The sequence below is a fragment of the Heptranchias perlo genome, chromosome 14 (assembly GCF_035084215.1).
Source record: "Heptranchias perlo isolate sHepPer1 chromosome 14, sHepPer1.hap1, whole genome shotgun sequence".
NCBI lineage: Eukaryota > Metazoa > Chordata > Chondrichthyes > Hexanchiformes > Hexanchidae > Heptranchias > Heptranchias perlo.
In genome coordinates this window covers 32,289,506-32,308,407 of record NC_090338.1, presented here as the reverse complement: position 1 = coordinate 32,308,407, position 18,902 = coordinate 32,289,506, and the positions used below count along the sequence as shown (strand labels likewise).

General features: G+C 45.8%; 1 protein-coding gene and 1 long non-coding RNA gene across 2 annotated transcripts in view; one reads left to right on the top strand and one right to left on the bottom strand.

Annotated features, from left to right (window-relative positions):
* The first annotated feature begins 7,400 nt into the window (after positions 1-7,400).
* LOC137332409 (uncharacterized) overlaps positions 7,401-18,902 on the top strand; it is a 33,122-nt gene continuing 21,620 nt past the window's right edge. Inside the window, exons 1-2 of the long non-coding RNA XR_010965659.1 lie at positions 7,401-7,559; positions 8,871-9,037. This is a non-coding gene — a long non-coding RNA (uncharacterized lncRNA). The remainder of the gene's footprint in view (positions 7,560-8,870; positions 9,038-18,902) is intronic.
* Positions 18,200-18,902, bottom strand: part of slc25a48 (solute carrier family 25 member 48) — a 40,262-nt gene continuing 39,559 nt past the window's right edge. The window contains 1 exon segment of the mRNA XM_067996220.1: positions 18,200-18,884. Within this exon segment, the coding sequence (XP_067852321.1) occupies positions 18,780-18,884 (105 nt within the window). The 3' untranslated portion in view covers positions 18,200-18,779.

Genomic DNA, 18,902 nt, shown 5'->3' with positions numbered 1-18,902 from the left:
TCTGATATGAAACTTAAACACACAACCTGACCCAGAGGCAAAGGTGTTATCAACTATGCTAAGCTGATGAATGGGAATAGAAAAGTCCATCACCTAAATTAGTTAACAATCTGATAGTGTGGGAAAATCTTGCAAATAGTAACCATAATGGCCCAGAATTTGCTGTCAATATCCCGGTGAGGCTAATGGCGCTCACCGTTATTTATGCACAAATCACACAGCAACTTCAGGCGAGGGCAGATGTGCCGTTAAATGCAAAAATCTGGCAGTTGCTGTCCGAGATGCGCCACTCAGCTGTTAGCTTTGCAAAAATGGCATTCTGCTATCTGACTCATCATTCAAATGCATTGAACGGTGTGAAGTTCCTGTACTTGCATGGTAGATACGAACTAAACTCACCACAGAAAGTTAGGGCTTGTTCATTTAGAAACATAGAAAGTAGGAGCAGGAGTAGGCCATTCGGCCCTTTGAGCCTGCTCCGCCATTCAATACGATCATGGCTGATCTTCTGGGGTCAATTTTCGAATGGCCGAGCGGGTGCGTTCGTGGCGGGGGGCTCCTAGAATTGGGGATTCCAGGGGCGGGCCCGGAGTCCAGCTCCAACCCGCCCACTTCCGGTTCCCCAATGATGCGCTTAGATGCACGCGCAGCCCCCGCATGTAGGATTCCCGTCGGCAATTAAAGCCAGCAGGATCCCACTTAAAGCAATTAATTACATGGTTCAGGTCATTTGCAGACCTGATTGGGAGGATATTTTAGGAGGGGTGGGATTTTCATGTCAACAGAGCATGCTTCCTGTGCTGGGGGAAACACTCCCAGCTGAAACAGACGTGTTGCAGCCACCAGCCAGTGGGAGCTGCAAAGGTCCATTTGACAGGTTGGGGGGAGACCCTCACTCATCGCAGGAGGCCACTCTGTCACTTTGGACAAAGTTTGGCCTCCACCATCCTCCTCCTAACAATAAAATTCACAAACTTAGAACCTCAACCCCGATGTGCAGACACATTTACCTATCTTGCGGACCCCCTCAAACATACATCTTCTGGATGGGGGCTGCCATAGCTGCGGTCATGACCTCCTCAGAGGACGAACAGCATCACCAGCCTCACCGCCCACGCCGTCCACCTCAGAAACGTAGAGCTCCACAACACAGTGCTGTGGCACATCCACCTGCACAGCAGGAGGGAGGGCAACCGCAGAGAGAGATGCGTCGCAGAAGGCACTACCCTCGCCACAGGGTCTACAGACCGAGGCTCAGCTTCCTGGGCCTCTCTGAGGAGCAGTGCATACGGAGGCTCAGAGTCAGTCGCCTGGTAGTCACGGACATCTTTTTTTATTCGTTCATGGGATGTGGGCGTCGCTGGCGAGGCCAGCATTTATTGCCCATCCCTAATTGCCCTTGAGAAGGTGGTGGTGAGCCGCCTTCTTGAACCGCTGCAGTCCGTCTGGTGACGGTTCTCCCACAGTGCTGTTAGGAAGGGAGTTCCAGGATTTTGACCCAGCGACGATGAAGGAACGGCGATATATTTCCAAGTCGGGATGGTGTGTAACTTGGAGGAGAATGTGCAGGTGGTGTTGTTCCCATGTGCCTGCTGCCCTTGTCCTTCTAGGTGGTAGAGGTCGCGGGTTTGGGAGGTGCTGTCGAAGAAGCCTTGGCGAGTTGCTGCAGTGCATCCTGTGGATGGTACACACTGCAGCCACAGTGCGCCGGTGGTGAAGGGAGTGAATGTTAAGGGTGGTGGATGGGGTGCCAATCAAGTGGGCTGCTTTATCTTGGATGGTGTCGAGCTTCTTGAGTGTTGTTGGAGCGACATTCATCCAGGCAAGTGGAGAGTATTCCACTTGTGCCTTGTAGATGGTGGAAAGGCTTTGGGGAGTCAGGAGGTGAGTCACTCGCCGCAGAATACCCAGCCTCTGACCTGCTCTCGTAGCCACAGTATTTATATGGCTGGTCCAGTTAAGTTTCTGGCCAATGGTGACCCCCAGGATGTTGATGGTGGGGGATTCGGCGATGGTAATGCCGTTGAATGTCAAGGGGAGGTGGTTAGACTCTCTCTTGTTGGAGATAGTCATTGCCTGGCACTTATCTGGCACAAATGTTACTTGCCACTTATGAGCCCAAACCTGGATGTTGTCCAGGTCTTGCTGCATGCGAGCTCGGACTGCTTCATTATTTGAGGGGTTGCGAATGGAACTGAACATTGTGCAATCATCAGCAAACGTCCCCATTTCTGACCTTATGATGGAGGGAAGGTCATTGATGAAGCAGCTGAAGATGGTTGGGCCTAGGACACTGCCTTGAGGAACTCCTGCAGCAATGTCCTGGGGCTGAGATGATTGGCCTCCAACAACCACTACCATCTTCCTTTGCGCTAGGTATGACTCCAGCCACTGGAGAGTTTTCCCCCGATTCCCACTGACTTCAATTTTACTCGGGCTCCTTGGTGCCACACTCGGTCAAATGCTGCCTTGATGTCAAGGGCAGTCACTCTCACCTCACCTCTGGAATTCAGCTCTTTTGTCCATGTTTGGACCAAGGCTGTAATGAGGTCTGGAGCCGAGTGGTCCTGGTGGAACCCAAACTGAGCATCGGTGAGCAGGTTATTGGTGAGTAAGTGCCGCTTGATAGCACTGTCGACGACACCTTCCATCATTTTGCTGATGATTGAGAGTAGACTGAAGTGGCGGTAATTGGCCGGATTGGATTTGTCCTGCTTTTTGTGGACAGGACATACCTGGGCAATTTTTCACATTGTCGGGTAGATGCCAGTGTTGTAGCTGTACTGGAACAGCTTGGCTAGAGGCGCAGCTAGTTCTGGAGCACAAGACTTCAGCACTACAGCTGGGATGTTGTCGGGGCCCATAGCCTTTGCTGTATCCAGTGCACTCAGCCGTTTCTTGATATCACGTGGAGTGAATCGAATTGGCTGAAGACTGGCTTCTGTGATGGTGGGGATATCGGGAGGAGGCCGAGATGGATCATCCACTCGGCACTTCTGGCTGAAGATGGTTGCAAACGCTTCAGCCTTGTCTTTTGCACTCACGTGCTGGACTCTGCCATCATTGAGGATTGTAAACAATTTTACAACACCAAGTTATAGTCCAGCAATTTTATTTTAAATTCACAAGCTTTCGGAGACTTCCTCCTTCCTCAGGAAACATTTACCTGAGGAAGGAGGAAGTCTCCGAAAGCTTGTGAATTTAAAATAAAATTGCTGGACTATAACTTGGTGTTGTAAAATTGTTTACAATTGTCAACCCCAGTCCATCACCGGCATCTCCACATCATCATTGAGGATGGGGATGTTTGCAGAGCCTCCTCCTCCCGTTAGTTGTTTAATTGTCTGCCACCATTCACGACTGGATGTGGCAGGACTGCAGAGCTTTGATCTGATCCGTTGGTTGTGGAATCGCTTAGCTTTGTCTACAGCATGTTGCTTCCGCTGTTTAGAACGTATGTAGTCCTGAGTTGTAGCTTCACCAGGTTGGCACCTCATTTTTAGGTACGCCTGGTGCTGCTCCTGGCATGCTCTTCTACACTCCTCATTGAACCTGGGTTGATCTCCTGGCTTGTTGGTCATGATAGAGTGAGGAATATGCCGGGCCATGAGGTTACAGATTGGGCTTCAATACAAATCTGCTGCTGCTGATGGCCTACAGCGCCTCATGGATGCCCAGTTTTGAGCTGCTAGATCTGTTCTGAATCTTTCCCATTTAGCACGGTGGTAGTGCCACACAACACGTTGGATGGTGTGCTCAGTGCGAATCACATCTGCAGCCTCCTTAATGACAAGCTGCTCCCGGATGGACCGAGCAGCATCTTCTTACCTGTCATTGTCAAAGTCACCACTGCCCTCGACTTCTTCGCCTCCTGATCCTTCCAGGGTGCTACCGGGGACATCGTTGGAGTCTCTCAGTCGTCTGCACACAAGTGCGTAAAGCAGTTCACCGATGGCTTGTTCTGCAGGGCCTCGCACTATATCAACTTCCCCATGGATGACCTCAGCCAGACGGAGAGGGCAGCGGGATTCCACGCTGTGGCTGGCTTCCCACGGTGCAGGGTGTAATCGATTGCACCCATATAGCAATACAAGCAACTCTCCACGAGCCAGGACTGTTCATCAACAGGAAGGGTTATCACTCCATGAACATTCAGCTCATCTGTGACCACTGCAAGAGATTCCTTCATGTGTGCGCCAGATACTCTGGCACCTGCCACAATTCCTTCATCCACAGGGAGTCCAACGTCCCGCCCTTCTTCCACGCACACAACACCCGCAAGGGCTGGCTCCTCGGGGACAAGGGATACCCCCTGCACAACAGGGCACAACAGAGAGGGGTGCCGCTGGAGGGGGCCCCATCCACATCTGCCACCCATATTGAGGAGGAGGAGGAGGCTGAGGAGGAGGAGGCAGAGGAGGACGGGGCCGAGGAGGAGGAGCAACCCATGGGCAGAACAGTGGCTCACCTGGCTGCTTGTGAGGCCAAGGAGTCACTGATATGTGAACGGTTCTCCTAACATCAGACAGTGTGAAGAGTCCAGTCCTCATCAACTGGACAGAGGAGTGGCCACACCCACCCCTCCCCCACCCCCTGCACAAAACAGTGGTGCAACTACACCTACACCCACTGCAGAGTGACCCAATGGGTGGCATCAAGTGTGCATGTTCATGGTGAACCTCGTGAAAGGGAGTTATTGCACAAGCCAGTTAAGAATGGGCAAGACGTGGCAGTAGCGATGATAATAATAAGATTTATTGTGAATGTGAAAGAAAACAAATATAAATAAAAAACATGACAAATCGTTAAACACCCTTGTGCATCCCCTTTGTGCTCACAAAACCTTTGGCTTATGCTTCGTACTGCTCCTACGTGGTGCTTCCCCTGTGGCTGGAACAGAGGTAGTGGCAGTTTGCTCTTGTTCATGCCCTGACCGATTCGATGCTTAGGGCCAACGTCCTCTGGGTTTCGGTGCCCGTGAGGACCCCTCCAAAGACTGCTCCACCTGCACCTGTGCAGGGGCAGACTCGACCACCTGGAGAGGAGGCAGCATTGCGGGTACTGGTTGAGAAGGGGGCAACGGGTGAGACGCGGAAGCGTTTTGAGTGGCGTCCCCACTTCCATGTCCCCTTTCGCCATCATCCCTCTCCTGGGCCGTCTGGCATCTCTTCTCCTATCAAGGCAAAACACAGAGAGGCGTGATTGAGTGATGGTTGCATCGTGACCCGCTGCATGCATTGGTGTGGGTGGGGGTGACCGTGAGGGAGATGCATGGGAGGGTGCATGTGAGACATAACCATGAGATTGTATGAGGATTGGGTTGCGTGGTAGTGTTTGAATGGGAACTGGAGCGGTGAGTAAGTGCAGGCAAGGTGAGGATGATGGTTGAGTGGATGTGAGGAGTGATGCGAGAGCGTTGTGGTGGCAGTGCAGAAGGAGTTGTGTGGTGCTGGAGGTGATGTGGAAGACGGAATGTGGGAGAATGTGTAAGTATACTCATTTTGGCTGACCTGGTTAGGTCATTAAAGCGCTTCCTGCACTGGACTCAGGTTTGGGAGATGTTACTGCTGTTGCTGACCTCCTCTGCCACCTCGGGCCAGACCTTCTTGGTGGCAGAGGCAGGCCACTTCCTCCCGTCCGCTGGGAAAAACGTTTCCCTCCTCCTCCTGACCCCATCAAGCAGCACCTGGAGTGAGGAGCCTGAGAACCTTGCCTCTGGGCTGCTCCATGCTGCCAATTTGGTTCTTTGCTGCAGGAGGAGCATTGGAGGACTGCCCCTTTAAATAGGGCTCCTCCTGCTGACAGCCTATGATGCGGGTGTGCAGCGTCCCCGCTGCGCAGGTCTGCAACGGGAAACCCGGAAGCACGCATAAGTACCTTCAATTAGGCTGCGATCGCGTGCAGAGCACACCGATTTCACTGGGCACCAACCCGCCTCGCTCCTACTATCGAGCCCTCTATCTCAATACCATATTCCTACTCTCTCCTCATACCGCTTGATTCCTTTTGTGTCTAGAAATCTATCTAGCGCCTTCTTAAATATATTCAGTGACTTGGCCTCCACAGCCTTCTGTGGTAGAGAATTCCACAGGTTCACCATCCTCTAAGTGAAGAAATTTCTCCTCATCTCAGTGCTAAATGTCCTAACCTCTATCCTGAGACTGTGACCCCTTGTTCTAGATCCCCCAGCCAGGGGAAACATCCTCCCTGCATTCAGTCTGTCTCGCCCTGTCAAAATGTTATACATTTCAATGAGATCCCCTCTCATTCTTCTAAACTCTAGTGAATACAGGCCAAGTCGACCCAATCTCTCCTCATACGACAGTCCTGCCACCCCAAACACAATTACAACAGCCTAGGTACCCTTTTTAACAGTGTGGTAAGTCTTAATTGTTGCCAAACCACCTCTCTGGCACTGAAAATTAACTTTTACAGGAGTGGAGTCTCATTGCTTCAGCTTTTTATTGTTGGATATTTTTAAAAATACTTAAATTAATTTTATTTACTTTTACTTTCTGTCTCTTTTTTTCTCGCTTTCTTAATGCAATCTTTCTTTCGGTACCTGATTTGATATTGAATTCACTAATCTAACTTACACTTCTTTGTTCAGACTTTGCGCTGATCATTTAACAATCCTTCAATCTGATTGGTTAAGGAGATACACAGTTGCTTGCTCTGTTTACTTAGATCCCAGGTGCCCTATAGAGGGCACCGCTCTGTTTCCATCTCACACTTACAACAACTTACAGTGCAAAATCTCATGGAAATTAAACAGGCAAGGATAAGTCTAACTAATGGCGGGCGCCATTCGTTGACTGGCTACAGCAAAATCTGGGCCAATATGATTGAATTTGATATTTGTTTTGCGAGGGAGAGTCACAAACTAAGGTTTTAAATTTAAGTAGGGCAAACTTCAAAGGATGAGAAATGAATTGACCACAGTAAACTGGGCTCAACTGTTAATGGGTAAACTACAGCCATACAGTGGAAGTATTCAAAGAAGTATTTGGTACAATACAAAACCAATACATGAAAGGCAAACACTCCACTTATGCAGTTAAGTAACTATGATCAACAAATGAGGTAAGAGACAGTATCAAGCTAAATGAAAAGGCTTACAAAAATGCAAGGAAAAGGGGAAATCCAGCAAATTGGGAGAGCTATAAAAAGCAACAAAGGGATACAAAGAAAGTAATGAGGTGCAAAAAGGGACAATGAAAAAATATTTGGAAGGGATATAAAAGCTAACAGTAAAAGTTTTTATATAAATATATTAACAGAGAGTGGTAAAAGGGAATGTGGGCCCATTAAAGACAGATGCAGGTGAGACTATGACGGACAATAAGGAAATGGCAGACTTGTTAAATTAATACTTTGTATCCATTTTCACAGTAGAGGAAGAGGACAAAATAATAGCAGTACAATGGAACCTAAAATAAGTCAGTGGGAGGAACTTATTGGATACGTAAAATAAATGGTAATGGAGAAAATAATAGGACTTAAGGTAGACAAATCTCCAGGACCTGATGGTTTCCATCCTGGTGTATGAAAATAAACAGGTGAGGAAATTGTAGATATGTTAGTCTTAATTTTGAATTGTGCCTTTGGATTTGAAAATTGCAAATGTCATTTCATTATTTAAGAAAGGAGGGAGGGATAAACCAGGAAATTACAAATCTTCCAGTTTAATATTAGTTGTTGGCGAGTTATTAGAATCTATCATCAGTGACAAAGTGAAGACTTGAACAAGTATGAGCTGATCAAAGAGAGTCAGCATGGATCTGTGTCTGAATAATCTAGTTGATTGGCCGAATGTAACAAGTGGTGTTCCCCAGGGATCTGTACTGGGGCCTCAGTTTTTCTCCATATATATCAATGACTTGGATGAAGGAATAGAGAGTTGTAAATCCAATATTTTCTTAATGATGAGAGACTAGGAACTATGGAGGAGCAAAGGGATTTGGGTGTCCAGGTACACAAGTCACTAAAAGCTAGTGCACATTTACAAACAGTAATCAAAATGGCTAATGGAACTTTGGCCTTCAACTCAATGCAGCTGAAATACAAAGGGGAGGAAGTTTGCTTCATTTGTAAAGAGCCTTTGTCAGACTCACCTGGAGTACTGGTTTGGGCAAGGATATATTGGCCTCGGAGGGGGATACAGAGATTTGCCAAAATGATACCAGGGCTTAAAGGGTTAAATTATGAGGACAGGTTGCATGGGTACAGGTACACAGAACTACATGTGTCATTTGGGATGAGGGAAAGTTCTACACTGTTTTTAGGCTGATGCTAACCCACAGTTCAAAAACATAAAACACAGAAATCGAGAGACAGTGGTAAGTACACAGATGTCTTCGTTTAGAACACAATATATTATATATATATATATATATGGGGCAATTCAGCACAGCATACTTACCCTTTAAGCACTGGTCACAGTTTATAGCCAAATTACTTAGCCCAGTGCCAGAAGTTAGTGTCTGTGGATAAGAGAATAGAGCAACAACAAAATACAAGTAAAAAGACAAATCAGAAATACAAACAGGACATTATAGGCATCAGTTAGAATTATTATAAGTATAAAATCTCTGAGCAAAAAGTTACTTTTTAGATAGTAGAAATGTCAGTTGATACTAGTACTTGTTTGCTTGAGCCATAATTGTTTTGTTCTTCTGTATTATGGTAATATAGTACTGACTCATAGAACCACAAAAGATTACAACACATAAAGAGGCTTTTTAGCTCATTATGCTTGTGTTCTTTGCTAGAGCAATCCTAACTAATCCCATTACAGTGCTCTCTCCCTACAGCGATGTGACTGTCTTATTCTGTTTCATATATTTCACTCATTTTTATTTTCATCACAGTTTTACATTATTTTTTCTTCTCATCACCCTACTCACCTGATTCCATGATTGATCTTCTGTTACCAATGGAAAACTGGTGCGGGCATATGACTGACATTTTGAATTTCCCTCCCTGCTTGGGGAGGTTCCATTATGATCACGAACTCACCACGTATAGAAGTGGGCAGGTGAGCTCTCATCTTCTGTCATGCCACACTGAAATATGTTAGTACTTAGACTTAACAAATCACTCAATCATGACTTGTAAAAAGAACAAATTGAATATTACAAAACTCACTGGGAATTACAAAAACAGCTGGGATTATAACATACAAACATACGAAATTGATGGGCAGAAAAAGACTAGCAGGCCCCTCAAGCTTGCCCCATATGATGATCAGACCATCATGGCTAAACATTTCTTCCCTCCCCCCACCCCCTCCACCTCACACCCACCACCACAGCTATATAATCTCCTGGCCAAAGTAAGCAGATAAAAATGCTGTTCCTTGAGAGAAATTATTTTTTTTTATTATTCATGGCATGTGGGCATCGCTGGCAAGGCCAGCATTTATTGCCCATCCCTAATTGGCCTTGAGAAGGTGGTGGTAAGCTGCCTTCTTGAACAGTTGCAGTCTGTGTGGTGAAGGTTCTCCCACAGTGCCGTTAGGTAGGAAGTTCCAGGATTTTGATCCCAGCGACGATGAAGGAACAGCGATATATTTCCAAGTCGGGATGGTGTGTGACTTGGAGGGGAACGTGCAAGTGGTGGAGTTCCTATGCACCTGCTGCCCTTGTCCTTCTAGGTGGTAGAGGTTGCATGCTTGGGAGGTGCTGCTGAAGAAGCCTTGGCGAGTTATATGAAATTATATATATGAAATTTTGAAAGTATTCTGGCATGAGGTTGTCCTTCATTGATTCCATAGATGGTCTATTCAATAACAAGAATACTGTATATTCTCGGCATTTCACATTTTATACATTCTTGTATATAAAATTTTAAAAGTGCAATCACGGTGATTGGCAAACATCATCGAGAGGGGCAGTGAACTTCTGGCTAAATTATTCTTTATTATTGCTAATTATCAAAAATCATTACACTTGGCACAGATATATCAGTGTTATTTTTTTCTCCCAGTGTCCCTGATTTCACTAGATACATGTCCCACAGTCAAGACAGCGGGCAACCAGGACATTGCCAATACACTAGAAGACATGTAACAGCAGTGCAGGAGTGGCTCTCCTTGCAGGGGCCTGAATGACCTCTGACTGATGCCTCTCCACAGATGAGAACAGGGACACAGCAGAGTGATGGATCAAATGTTCATCTCTCATGCCCATGCTGCAATGCGCAGTTTGGTGTACCACCTATAGATAGCAACATGAAATACGATTTAAATGTACAAACAGTGAAGGAATATGTAGTATGACTAAACAATACTTTCTACACAGGGGGTTCATTACACCCTCTCCTGGCCTGTAACAAACAATATTTACATCAGTAATCTACAAGGCAGATACATGGTATCTAATTTACAATGAAATAAAGTAATATAATTCTGCGGTAGATACATTTTATCAGCCGATTTAGAATACATGGCCACCGGAAAAGTAACAATATAAATGCTCTTGCATACAGCAAATCAAAACATTGAAATGAAGGTTAGGGATTCGCAAAACTGTTCCATTTTATTCTGCATGCGTCCTGGTAGATTTGTTTGGCTCACACTCTGTAGTGCAGACATATTTCACCATGGGGCACATAAATGAATTATTCTACTTTTGCATAGTTCCTTACAGTGAGCTGTGAAGGAAACACACAAGTCAACATAATCATAGTGCCATCTGGATTTAGTACTCCACAGAGAAACAAAGTACTGACAGCATGTAGGATAAAATAACTTATATGTGGCACCAATGGGTCAGGTGACTAAAAATGCCTTTGTGACTTTCCCATTTCTAAAATGGCAGTCCCAATGCCCACCTATACAATGATAATAATTAGCAAATTAATATTTTCTTGGCAGGTGTCTCGTTATGCTACAGAATAGGACCGTGCCTTGAGGTGCAACACATCTGCACCCATTTAAAAGAACACTAACAAAAGAGAATTTATCTTGCTTAGTGGCTTAGCAGAAAGTCTCTGAGTTCTAAATAAAGGCTTTCAACTCTGTCGTCAGCCATACGTAGTTAGTGAATCATATCAACACAATATACGTGGGGTGGACGGGCTCCCCCGAAAGAGCGCAGGATTCTCATGGAAAAAGCGGGACGCCAATAATACAGCACTATGGAATCAATTACGGGGGCATTCGAGAAATCTCCCGATTTTCCATTTGGCCAGTTCCTCCGCCCCCGTATACACAGAATATATGAATACATTTACTCAACAAATAGAATAGGTTTCATTAATCCTCTATGAAGGCTTCTCAGTTAACAAGCATACATCTGGAAATAGATGCAAGATATTTACAAAAACGTAAAACTTAAAAGGTAAAATTTGCAGGGTATGAGGAAAGAGCAGGGGAGCGGGACGAATTGGTTAGCTCTTTCAAAGAGTCGGTACTGGCATGATGGGCTGAATGGCCTCCTTCTGTGCTGTATGATTCTATGAAAAACCTCTCTGTTTACTTTGCTGTGCTCCACACTAATGTTGAAACATATATCCTGCTGCATATTGATGACCCTGATGCCCAGTTCACTACCCCTACCAACCTAATGCCCTTGATAACCCAACATACTTCTGCTCAGCCTCTGCAGCCTGTTCCTATTTAACACTTAGGGCCCGATATTAGGAGGGAGGCTGATTGCCAGAGTGGGGTTGACTGGGCGTGTGAGTAACCCGCCCAGTAAAATCGGTGGGTTCCCCACGCGATCGTAAGTAAATTGAAGCCACTTACCTTGGCTTCAGGGTTTCACGTTGGAAAGCTGCGCAGCGGGCGGACTGCACACCCACATCATAGGTTGTCAGCTGGAGGAGCCCTATTTAAAGGGGCAGTCCTCCACTGACTGATGCTGCAGAAAGAAGCCAAAATTACAGCATGGAGCAGCCCAGGGGGAAGGCTGCTCCCAGGTTTAATGATGTTTCACTCCAGGTCCTACTGGATGGGGTGAGGAGGAGGGGGAGGAGAGATCTTCTCTCCGGCAGACGGGAGGAAGTGGCCTGCCTCTGCCACCACGAAGGCCTGGCTCGAGGTGGCAGAGGAGGACACCTGCACCACCAACATATCACGCACCTGCATACGTGGCTTGAGAAATGGTGCAAGAGGGAGGGATTCAAATTCCTGGGCCATTGGAACCGGTTCTGGGGGAGGTGGGACCAGTACAAATTGGACGGTCTGTATCTGGGCAGGACTGGAACCAATGTCCTAGGGGGAGTGTTTGCTAGTGCTGTTGGGGAGGGTTTAAACTAATGTGGCAGGGGGATGGGAACCGATGCAGGAAGTCAGTGGGAAGTAAAGTGGTGACAGAAACAAAAGGCAGTAAGGGAGAGTGTACAGAACATGACCGGACAGATGGCCTGAGAAAGCAGGGCAAAGACCAAGGGAAGTCCAGATTAAACTGCATTTATTTCAATGCAAGAAGTCTGATGGGCAAGGCAGATGAACTCAGGGCATGGATGGGTACATGGGACTGGGATGTTATAGCTATTACTGAAACATGGCTAAGGGAAGGGCAGGACTGGCAGCTCAATGTTCCAGGGTACAGATGCTATAGGAAAGATAGAGCAGGAGGTAAGAGAGGAGGAGGAGTTGCGTTCTTGATTAGGGAGAACATCACGGCAGTAGTGAGAGGGGATATATCCGAGGGTTCGTCCACTGAGTCTATATGGGTAGAACTGAAAAATAAGGGGAGAGATCACTTTGATAGGATTGTACTACAGACCCCCAAATAGTCAACGGGAAATTGAGGAGCAAATATGTAAGGAGATTACAGAGAGCTGCAAGAAAAATAGGGTGGTAATAGTAGGGGACTTTAACTTTCCCAACATTGACTGGGACAGCCAAAGCATTAGGGGCTTGGATGGAGAGAAATTAGTTGAGTGTGTTCAGGAGGAATTTCTCATTCAGTATGTGGATGGCCCGACTAGAGAGAGGGCAAAACTTGACCTCCTCTTGGGAAATAAGGAAGGGCAGGTGACAGAAGTGTTAGTGAGGGATCACTTTGGGACCAGTGATCATAATTCCATTAGTTTTAAGATAGCTATGGAGAATGATAGGTCTGGCCCAAAAGTTAAAATTCTAAATTGGGGAAAGGCCAATTTTGATGGTATTAGACAGGAACTTTCAGAAGTTGATTGGGAGAGTCTGTTGGCAGGCAAAGGGACGTCTGGTAAGTGGGAGGCTTTCAAAAGTGTGTTAACCAGGGTTCAGGGTAAGCACATTCCTTATAAAGTGAAGGGCAAGGCTGGTAGAAGTAGGGAACCTTGGATGACTCGGGAGATTGAGGCCCTAGTCAGAAAGAAGAAGGAGGCATATGACATGCATAGACAGTTGGGATCAAGTGGATCCCTTGAAGAGTATAGAGATTGCCGGAGTAGAGTTAAGAGAGAAATCAGGAGGGCAAAAAGGGGACATGAGATTGCTTTGGCAGATAAGGCAAAGGAGAATCCAAAGATCTTCTACAAATACATAAAGGGCAAAAGAGTAACTAGGGAGAGAGTAGGGCCTCTTAAGGATCAACAAGGTCATCTATGTGCGGAACCACAAGAGATGGGTGAGATCCTGAATGAATATTTCACATCGGTATTTATGGTGGAGAAAGGCATGGATGTTAGGGAACTTGGGGAAATAAATAGTGATGTCTTGAGGAGTGTACATATTACAGAGAGGGAGGTGTTGGAAGTCTTAACGCGCATCAAGGTAGATAAATCTCTGGGACCTGATGAAATGTATCCCAGGACGTTATGGGAGGTTAGGGAGGAAATTGCGGGTCCCCTAGCAGAGATATTTCAATCATCGACAGCTACAGGTGAGGTGCCTGAAGATTGGAGGGTAGCAAATGTTGTGCCTTTGTTTATGAAGGGCGGCAGGGAAAAGCCTGGGAACTACAGACCGGTGAGCCTGACATCTGTAGTGGGTAAGTTGTTAGAGGGTATTCTGAGAGACAGGATCTACGGGCATTTGGAGAGGCAGGGACTGATTAGGAACAGTCAGCATGGTTTTGTGAGAGGAAAATCATGTCTCACGAATTTGATTGAGTTTTTTGAAGGGGTAACCAAGAAGATAGATGAGGGCTGTGCAGTAGACGTGGTCTACATGGACTTCAGCAAAGCCTTTGACAAGGTACCGCATGGTAGGTTGTTATATAAGGTTAAATCTCATGGGATCCAAGGTGAGGTAGCCAAATGGATACAAAATTGGCTTGACGACAGAAGGTGGTTGTAGAGGGTTGTTTTTCAAACTGGAGGCCTGTGTCCAGCGGTGTGCCTCAGGGATCGGTGCTGGGTCCGCTGTTATTTGTTATTTATATTAATGATTTGGATGAGAATTTAGGAGGCATGGTTAGTAAGTTTGCAGATGACACCAAGATTGGTGGCATTGTGGACAGTGAAGAAGGTTATCTAGGATTGCAACGGGACCTTGATAAATTGGGCCAGTGGGCCTATGAATGGCAGATGGAGTTTAATTTAGATAAATGTGAGGTGATGCATTTTGGTAGATCGAATTGGGCCAGGACCTACTCCATTAATGGTAGGGCATTGGGGAGAGTTATAGAACAAAGAGATCTAGGAGTACAGGTTCATAGCTCCTTGAAAGTGGAGTCACAGGTGGATAGGGTGGTGAAGAAGGCATTCGGCATGCTTGGTTTCATTGGTCAGAACATTGAATGCAGGAGTTGTGATGTCTTGTGGAAGTTGTACAGGACATTGGAAAGGCCACACTTGGAATACTGTGTACAGATCTGGTCACCCTATTATAGAAAGGATATTATTAAACTAGGAAGAGTGCAGAAAAGATTTACTAGGATGCTACCGGGACTTGATGGTTTGACTTATAGGGAGAGGTTAGATAGACTGGGACTTTTTTCCCTGGAGAGTAGGAGGTTAAGGGGTGATCTTATAGAAGTCTATAAAATAATGAGGGGCATAGATAAGGTAGATAGTCAAAATCTTTTCCCAAAGGTCGAGGAGTCTATAACGAGGGGGCATAGATTTAAGGTGAGAGGGGAGAGATACAAAAGGGTCCAGAGGGGCAATTTTTTCACTCAAAGGGTGGTGAGTGTCTGGAACGAGCTGCCAGAGGCAGTAGTAGAGGCGGGTACAATTTTGTCTTTTAAAAAGCATTTGGACAGTTACATGGGTAAGATGGGTATAGAGGGATATGGGCCAAGTGCAGGCAATTGGGACTAGCTTAGTGGTATAAACTGGGCGACATGGACATGTTGGGCCGAAGGGCCTATTTCCATGTTGTAACTTCTATGATTCTATGATACAGTGCAGGAGGCGCTGCAATGACCTAAGTAGGTCAGCCGAAATGAGTACGCTCATTCCCCTACACTCCGTTTGCCACATCACCACCCTCACCCCACATCTCCTTCTGCACTGCCAACACTACTCTGTCACATCACTCCTCACACCCACTCAAACCTCATCCTCATCTTACCTGCACTTACTCACCTCACCAGTACTCATCCCACCACTACCACTCAACCCAATCCTCATACAATCTCATGGCTCTATCTCATACTCACCCTCTGATGCATCTCTTTCACAGTCAGCCTCACCCAACCTGCCACTACCTGTGCTGCAGCCACAGGGCATGCATCACATATGTGTAGTAGGAAGCGTAAGGCAAACGTGTCGTGAGCATGAAGGGGATGCACAAGGGTGTTTGAGGGTTTGTCATGGTTTTTACTTATATTTGATTTCTGATCAACTCACATTACATTTTATATTGTCAGCACTACTACCACGTCTTGTCCATTCTTGACTGGCTTGTGCAATAATGCCCTTTCATGAGGTTCTCCATGAACACCCTTGATGCCACCCATTGGGTCACCCTACAGTGGGTGTATGTGTAGTTGCACGACTACTTTGTGCTGGTGCGTGTTGCGCAGCACTGTGTTGTGTTGCTCCATGTGGGGGAGGTGGACGGCGTGTCTGGTGATGTTGCTCGTCCTCCAATGGAGTGATGAATGCAGCAATGGGTTGCATTAGGGTTAGGGTTAACCCTAACCCTAACCCCCACATCCTGACAGTGTGAGTGTGAGGGGGTCCGCAAAGTAGGTAAATGTGTTTGTACCGCATAGTTTAGGGTATGATTTAATAATTTGGAGTGTGGAGACAACGGTGTGGCAGGCAAAACTTTGTCTGAGGTGACAGAGTGCCCTGCTGCAATAAATGAAGGTTTACCCCGCACCTGTTAAATGGACCTTTGCAGCTGCCACTGGCTGCTGGCTGCAACACGTCTGTTTAAACAGGGAGTGTTTCCCCCAGCATGGGAAACATGCTCTGCGTAGTCCAAAATCCGAATCCTCCTAAAATTTCCAACTAATGAGGTCTGTAAACGACCTCAAGTACCCAGATAATGATCTTAAGTGGGATCCCGCCGGCTTTGATTGCCGGTGGGAGTCCCGCATGCGGGGGCTGCGTGCACACCGATTCGCGTCATTGGGGAACACGGAAGTGGGCGGGTTGGAGCCGGGCTCCGGACCCGCTCCAGGAATCCCCAATTTTAGGAGCCCCTCCTGCCACGAACGCACCCGCTCGGCCATCCGAAAATTGGCCTCTTAGTAGAATGTAGTTATTTTATTTAAGGAGCATGTATGAGTTGTATATGCAGGCACAATGCTGAGTTGGCCCTACTATTCATTTTCACATGCTTGTAAAATTCACAGGATGCCGCTTATGGATTCAATTCTCTCTTTACATAATGCAAGCTACTTGAGATTTTTCTTTTACATTAAAGGCACTATATAAATGCAGGTTGTTGCTGTTGTTGTTGATATCTAAAAAGGGAGAATTGTGCCTTACATGTTTGTCTTAACTATTTATTCTGTGCATTCAACAATTTTTCAAGATCTCACCAGTCTATCTTTTGCCCTCTCTTACCCTCTTTCACAAACTGATGAAATTGCAACACTAACATCATAAAGATAACAAAAAACCTTTTGGACTTCAAAATAGAAAAATGGTAGGAAAAAAAGAAAGACTGCAGGCACAATGACAAAAAAGGATGAGGTATTTGTGTGTATGTTTGTGTCTGTGTGTCTTTCCTTCTCAGCCACGGAATCTCCTTTCTATTCAACTGTTTCTTTATTTTTCCCACCTTCCTCTATCTTATCCTTTTTTTTATTTGTTCATGGGATGTGGGTGTCGCTGGCGAGGCCGGCATTTATTGCCCATCCCTAATTACCTTGAGAAGGTGGCGGTGAGCTGCCTTCTTAAACCGCTGCAGTCCGTGTGGTGAAGGTTCTCCCACAGTGCTGTTAGGAAGGGAGTTCCAGGATTTTGACCCAGCGATGATGAAGGAATGGCGATATATTTCTAAGTCGGGATGGTGTGTGACTTGGAGGGTAACGTGCAGGTGGTGTTGTTCCCATGTACCTGCTGCTCTTGTCCTTCTAGGTGGTAGAGGTCGCGGGTTTGGGAGGTGCTGTCGAAGAAGCCTTGGCGAGTTGCTGCAGTGCATCCTGTGGATGGTACACACTGCAGCCACTGTGCGCCGGTGGTGAAGGGAGTAAATGTTTAGGGTGGTGGATGGGTTGCCAATCAAGCGGGCTGCTTTGTCCTGGATGGTGTCGAGTTTCTTGATGTCAAGGGCAGTCACTCTCACCTCACCTCTGGAATTCAGCTCTTTTGTCCATGTTTGGACCAAGGCTGTAATCCCTTCATATTGCTAGCTTCTTTTTCCCTGTCTGTTTCTGATTTCCATCTTGTATTACTTTGTACTTTCTCTTATACTTTCTCATATTAGCTCACTGACTTTCACACTCACCTACACTCACTTACAGCCTATAGTAATCCCCCTTCTTGGTCATACACCCTACAGACCTGCTCTCTCATATAGAATCTATGTTATCCCCATTCTCACTCTCTCACATAGCTTTTATTAGCTTGATTTGCCCTCGCTCTCGCTCTCTCTCTGTTACACAGCTCTGTGTTGTCACACATAGACTGTATTAGTTCTTCTGTGCATTACCCATTACTGGTTTCATTGTTCCTGTTTGTGTGTCTAAGATTTTGCACTCTCTCAAACTAACCTAGCAAATAGGCCATGCTTTTTCAGACATCACTAAAAATAGCAGCAACTATGTTAGTATTATGCAGTTTAATCTAAAAAAAAATAATTTATCCTTGTTACTTAATATAAAATTATTAATCACAAAACATTTTATAAATTAAGGCCAAAAAAGTTTTAAATATGTGTTTTTTTGCTGCTATAGGCATTTTGCAGCGACTTGTTGATACAAATAAATCTGATAGCAGTAACGCAATTATAGCGCCTCGGTACATTTAGTACATCACAAATGTTGCTCTTAACACTTAGATATCTTTTGTGAGTCACTGTATTATGTTCATTTCCCATTAATTCTGCAAATGAAACCCCCCTTAACTCTTAAAACAAAATCAGAAATAGCTGGAAATACTCAGCATATCAGGCAGCCTTTGTGGGAAAACAAAAGTCAGTCAGTCGATGTTTCAAGTCTAAAGATCCTTCCTCAGGACTGCTTCTCAACTCTTGCTGACCTCCTTTATATCTATTGCATTTGCTTTCCCAGGAAACATTGCACATAACTTTCAAAATATTCCATTATCCTGAGTAATCTCTGTGGTGTCCGATGCTTTTTTTGTCAATGAGCTTTGACAGGTTGATGTCAGAAGCCATGGAAGCAGAAGAGTCATTTTTAAAAAATCTGATCAGCTGTTGGTTGGGGCAAAGAACTGGCCAAGTTTATAAATGTCAGAAGTCAAACATCAGGTTCTGCTTATTGACCTCGCAATGCTTTCAGTGAAAGTTCATATCCCAGAAACATGGCTGCACTCATAGGGAATCCACGAATAGCATTCACAGCTGTTCCTTTAAAAAATACCTAGTGAATAAAACAAAA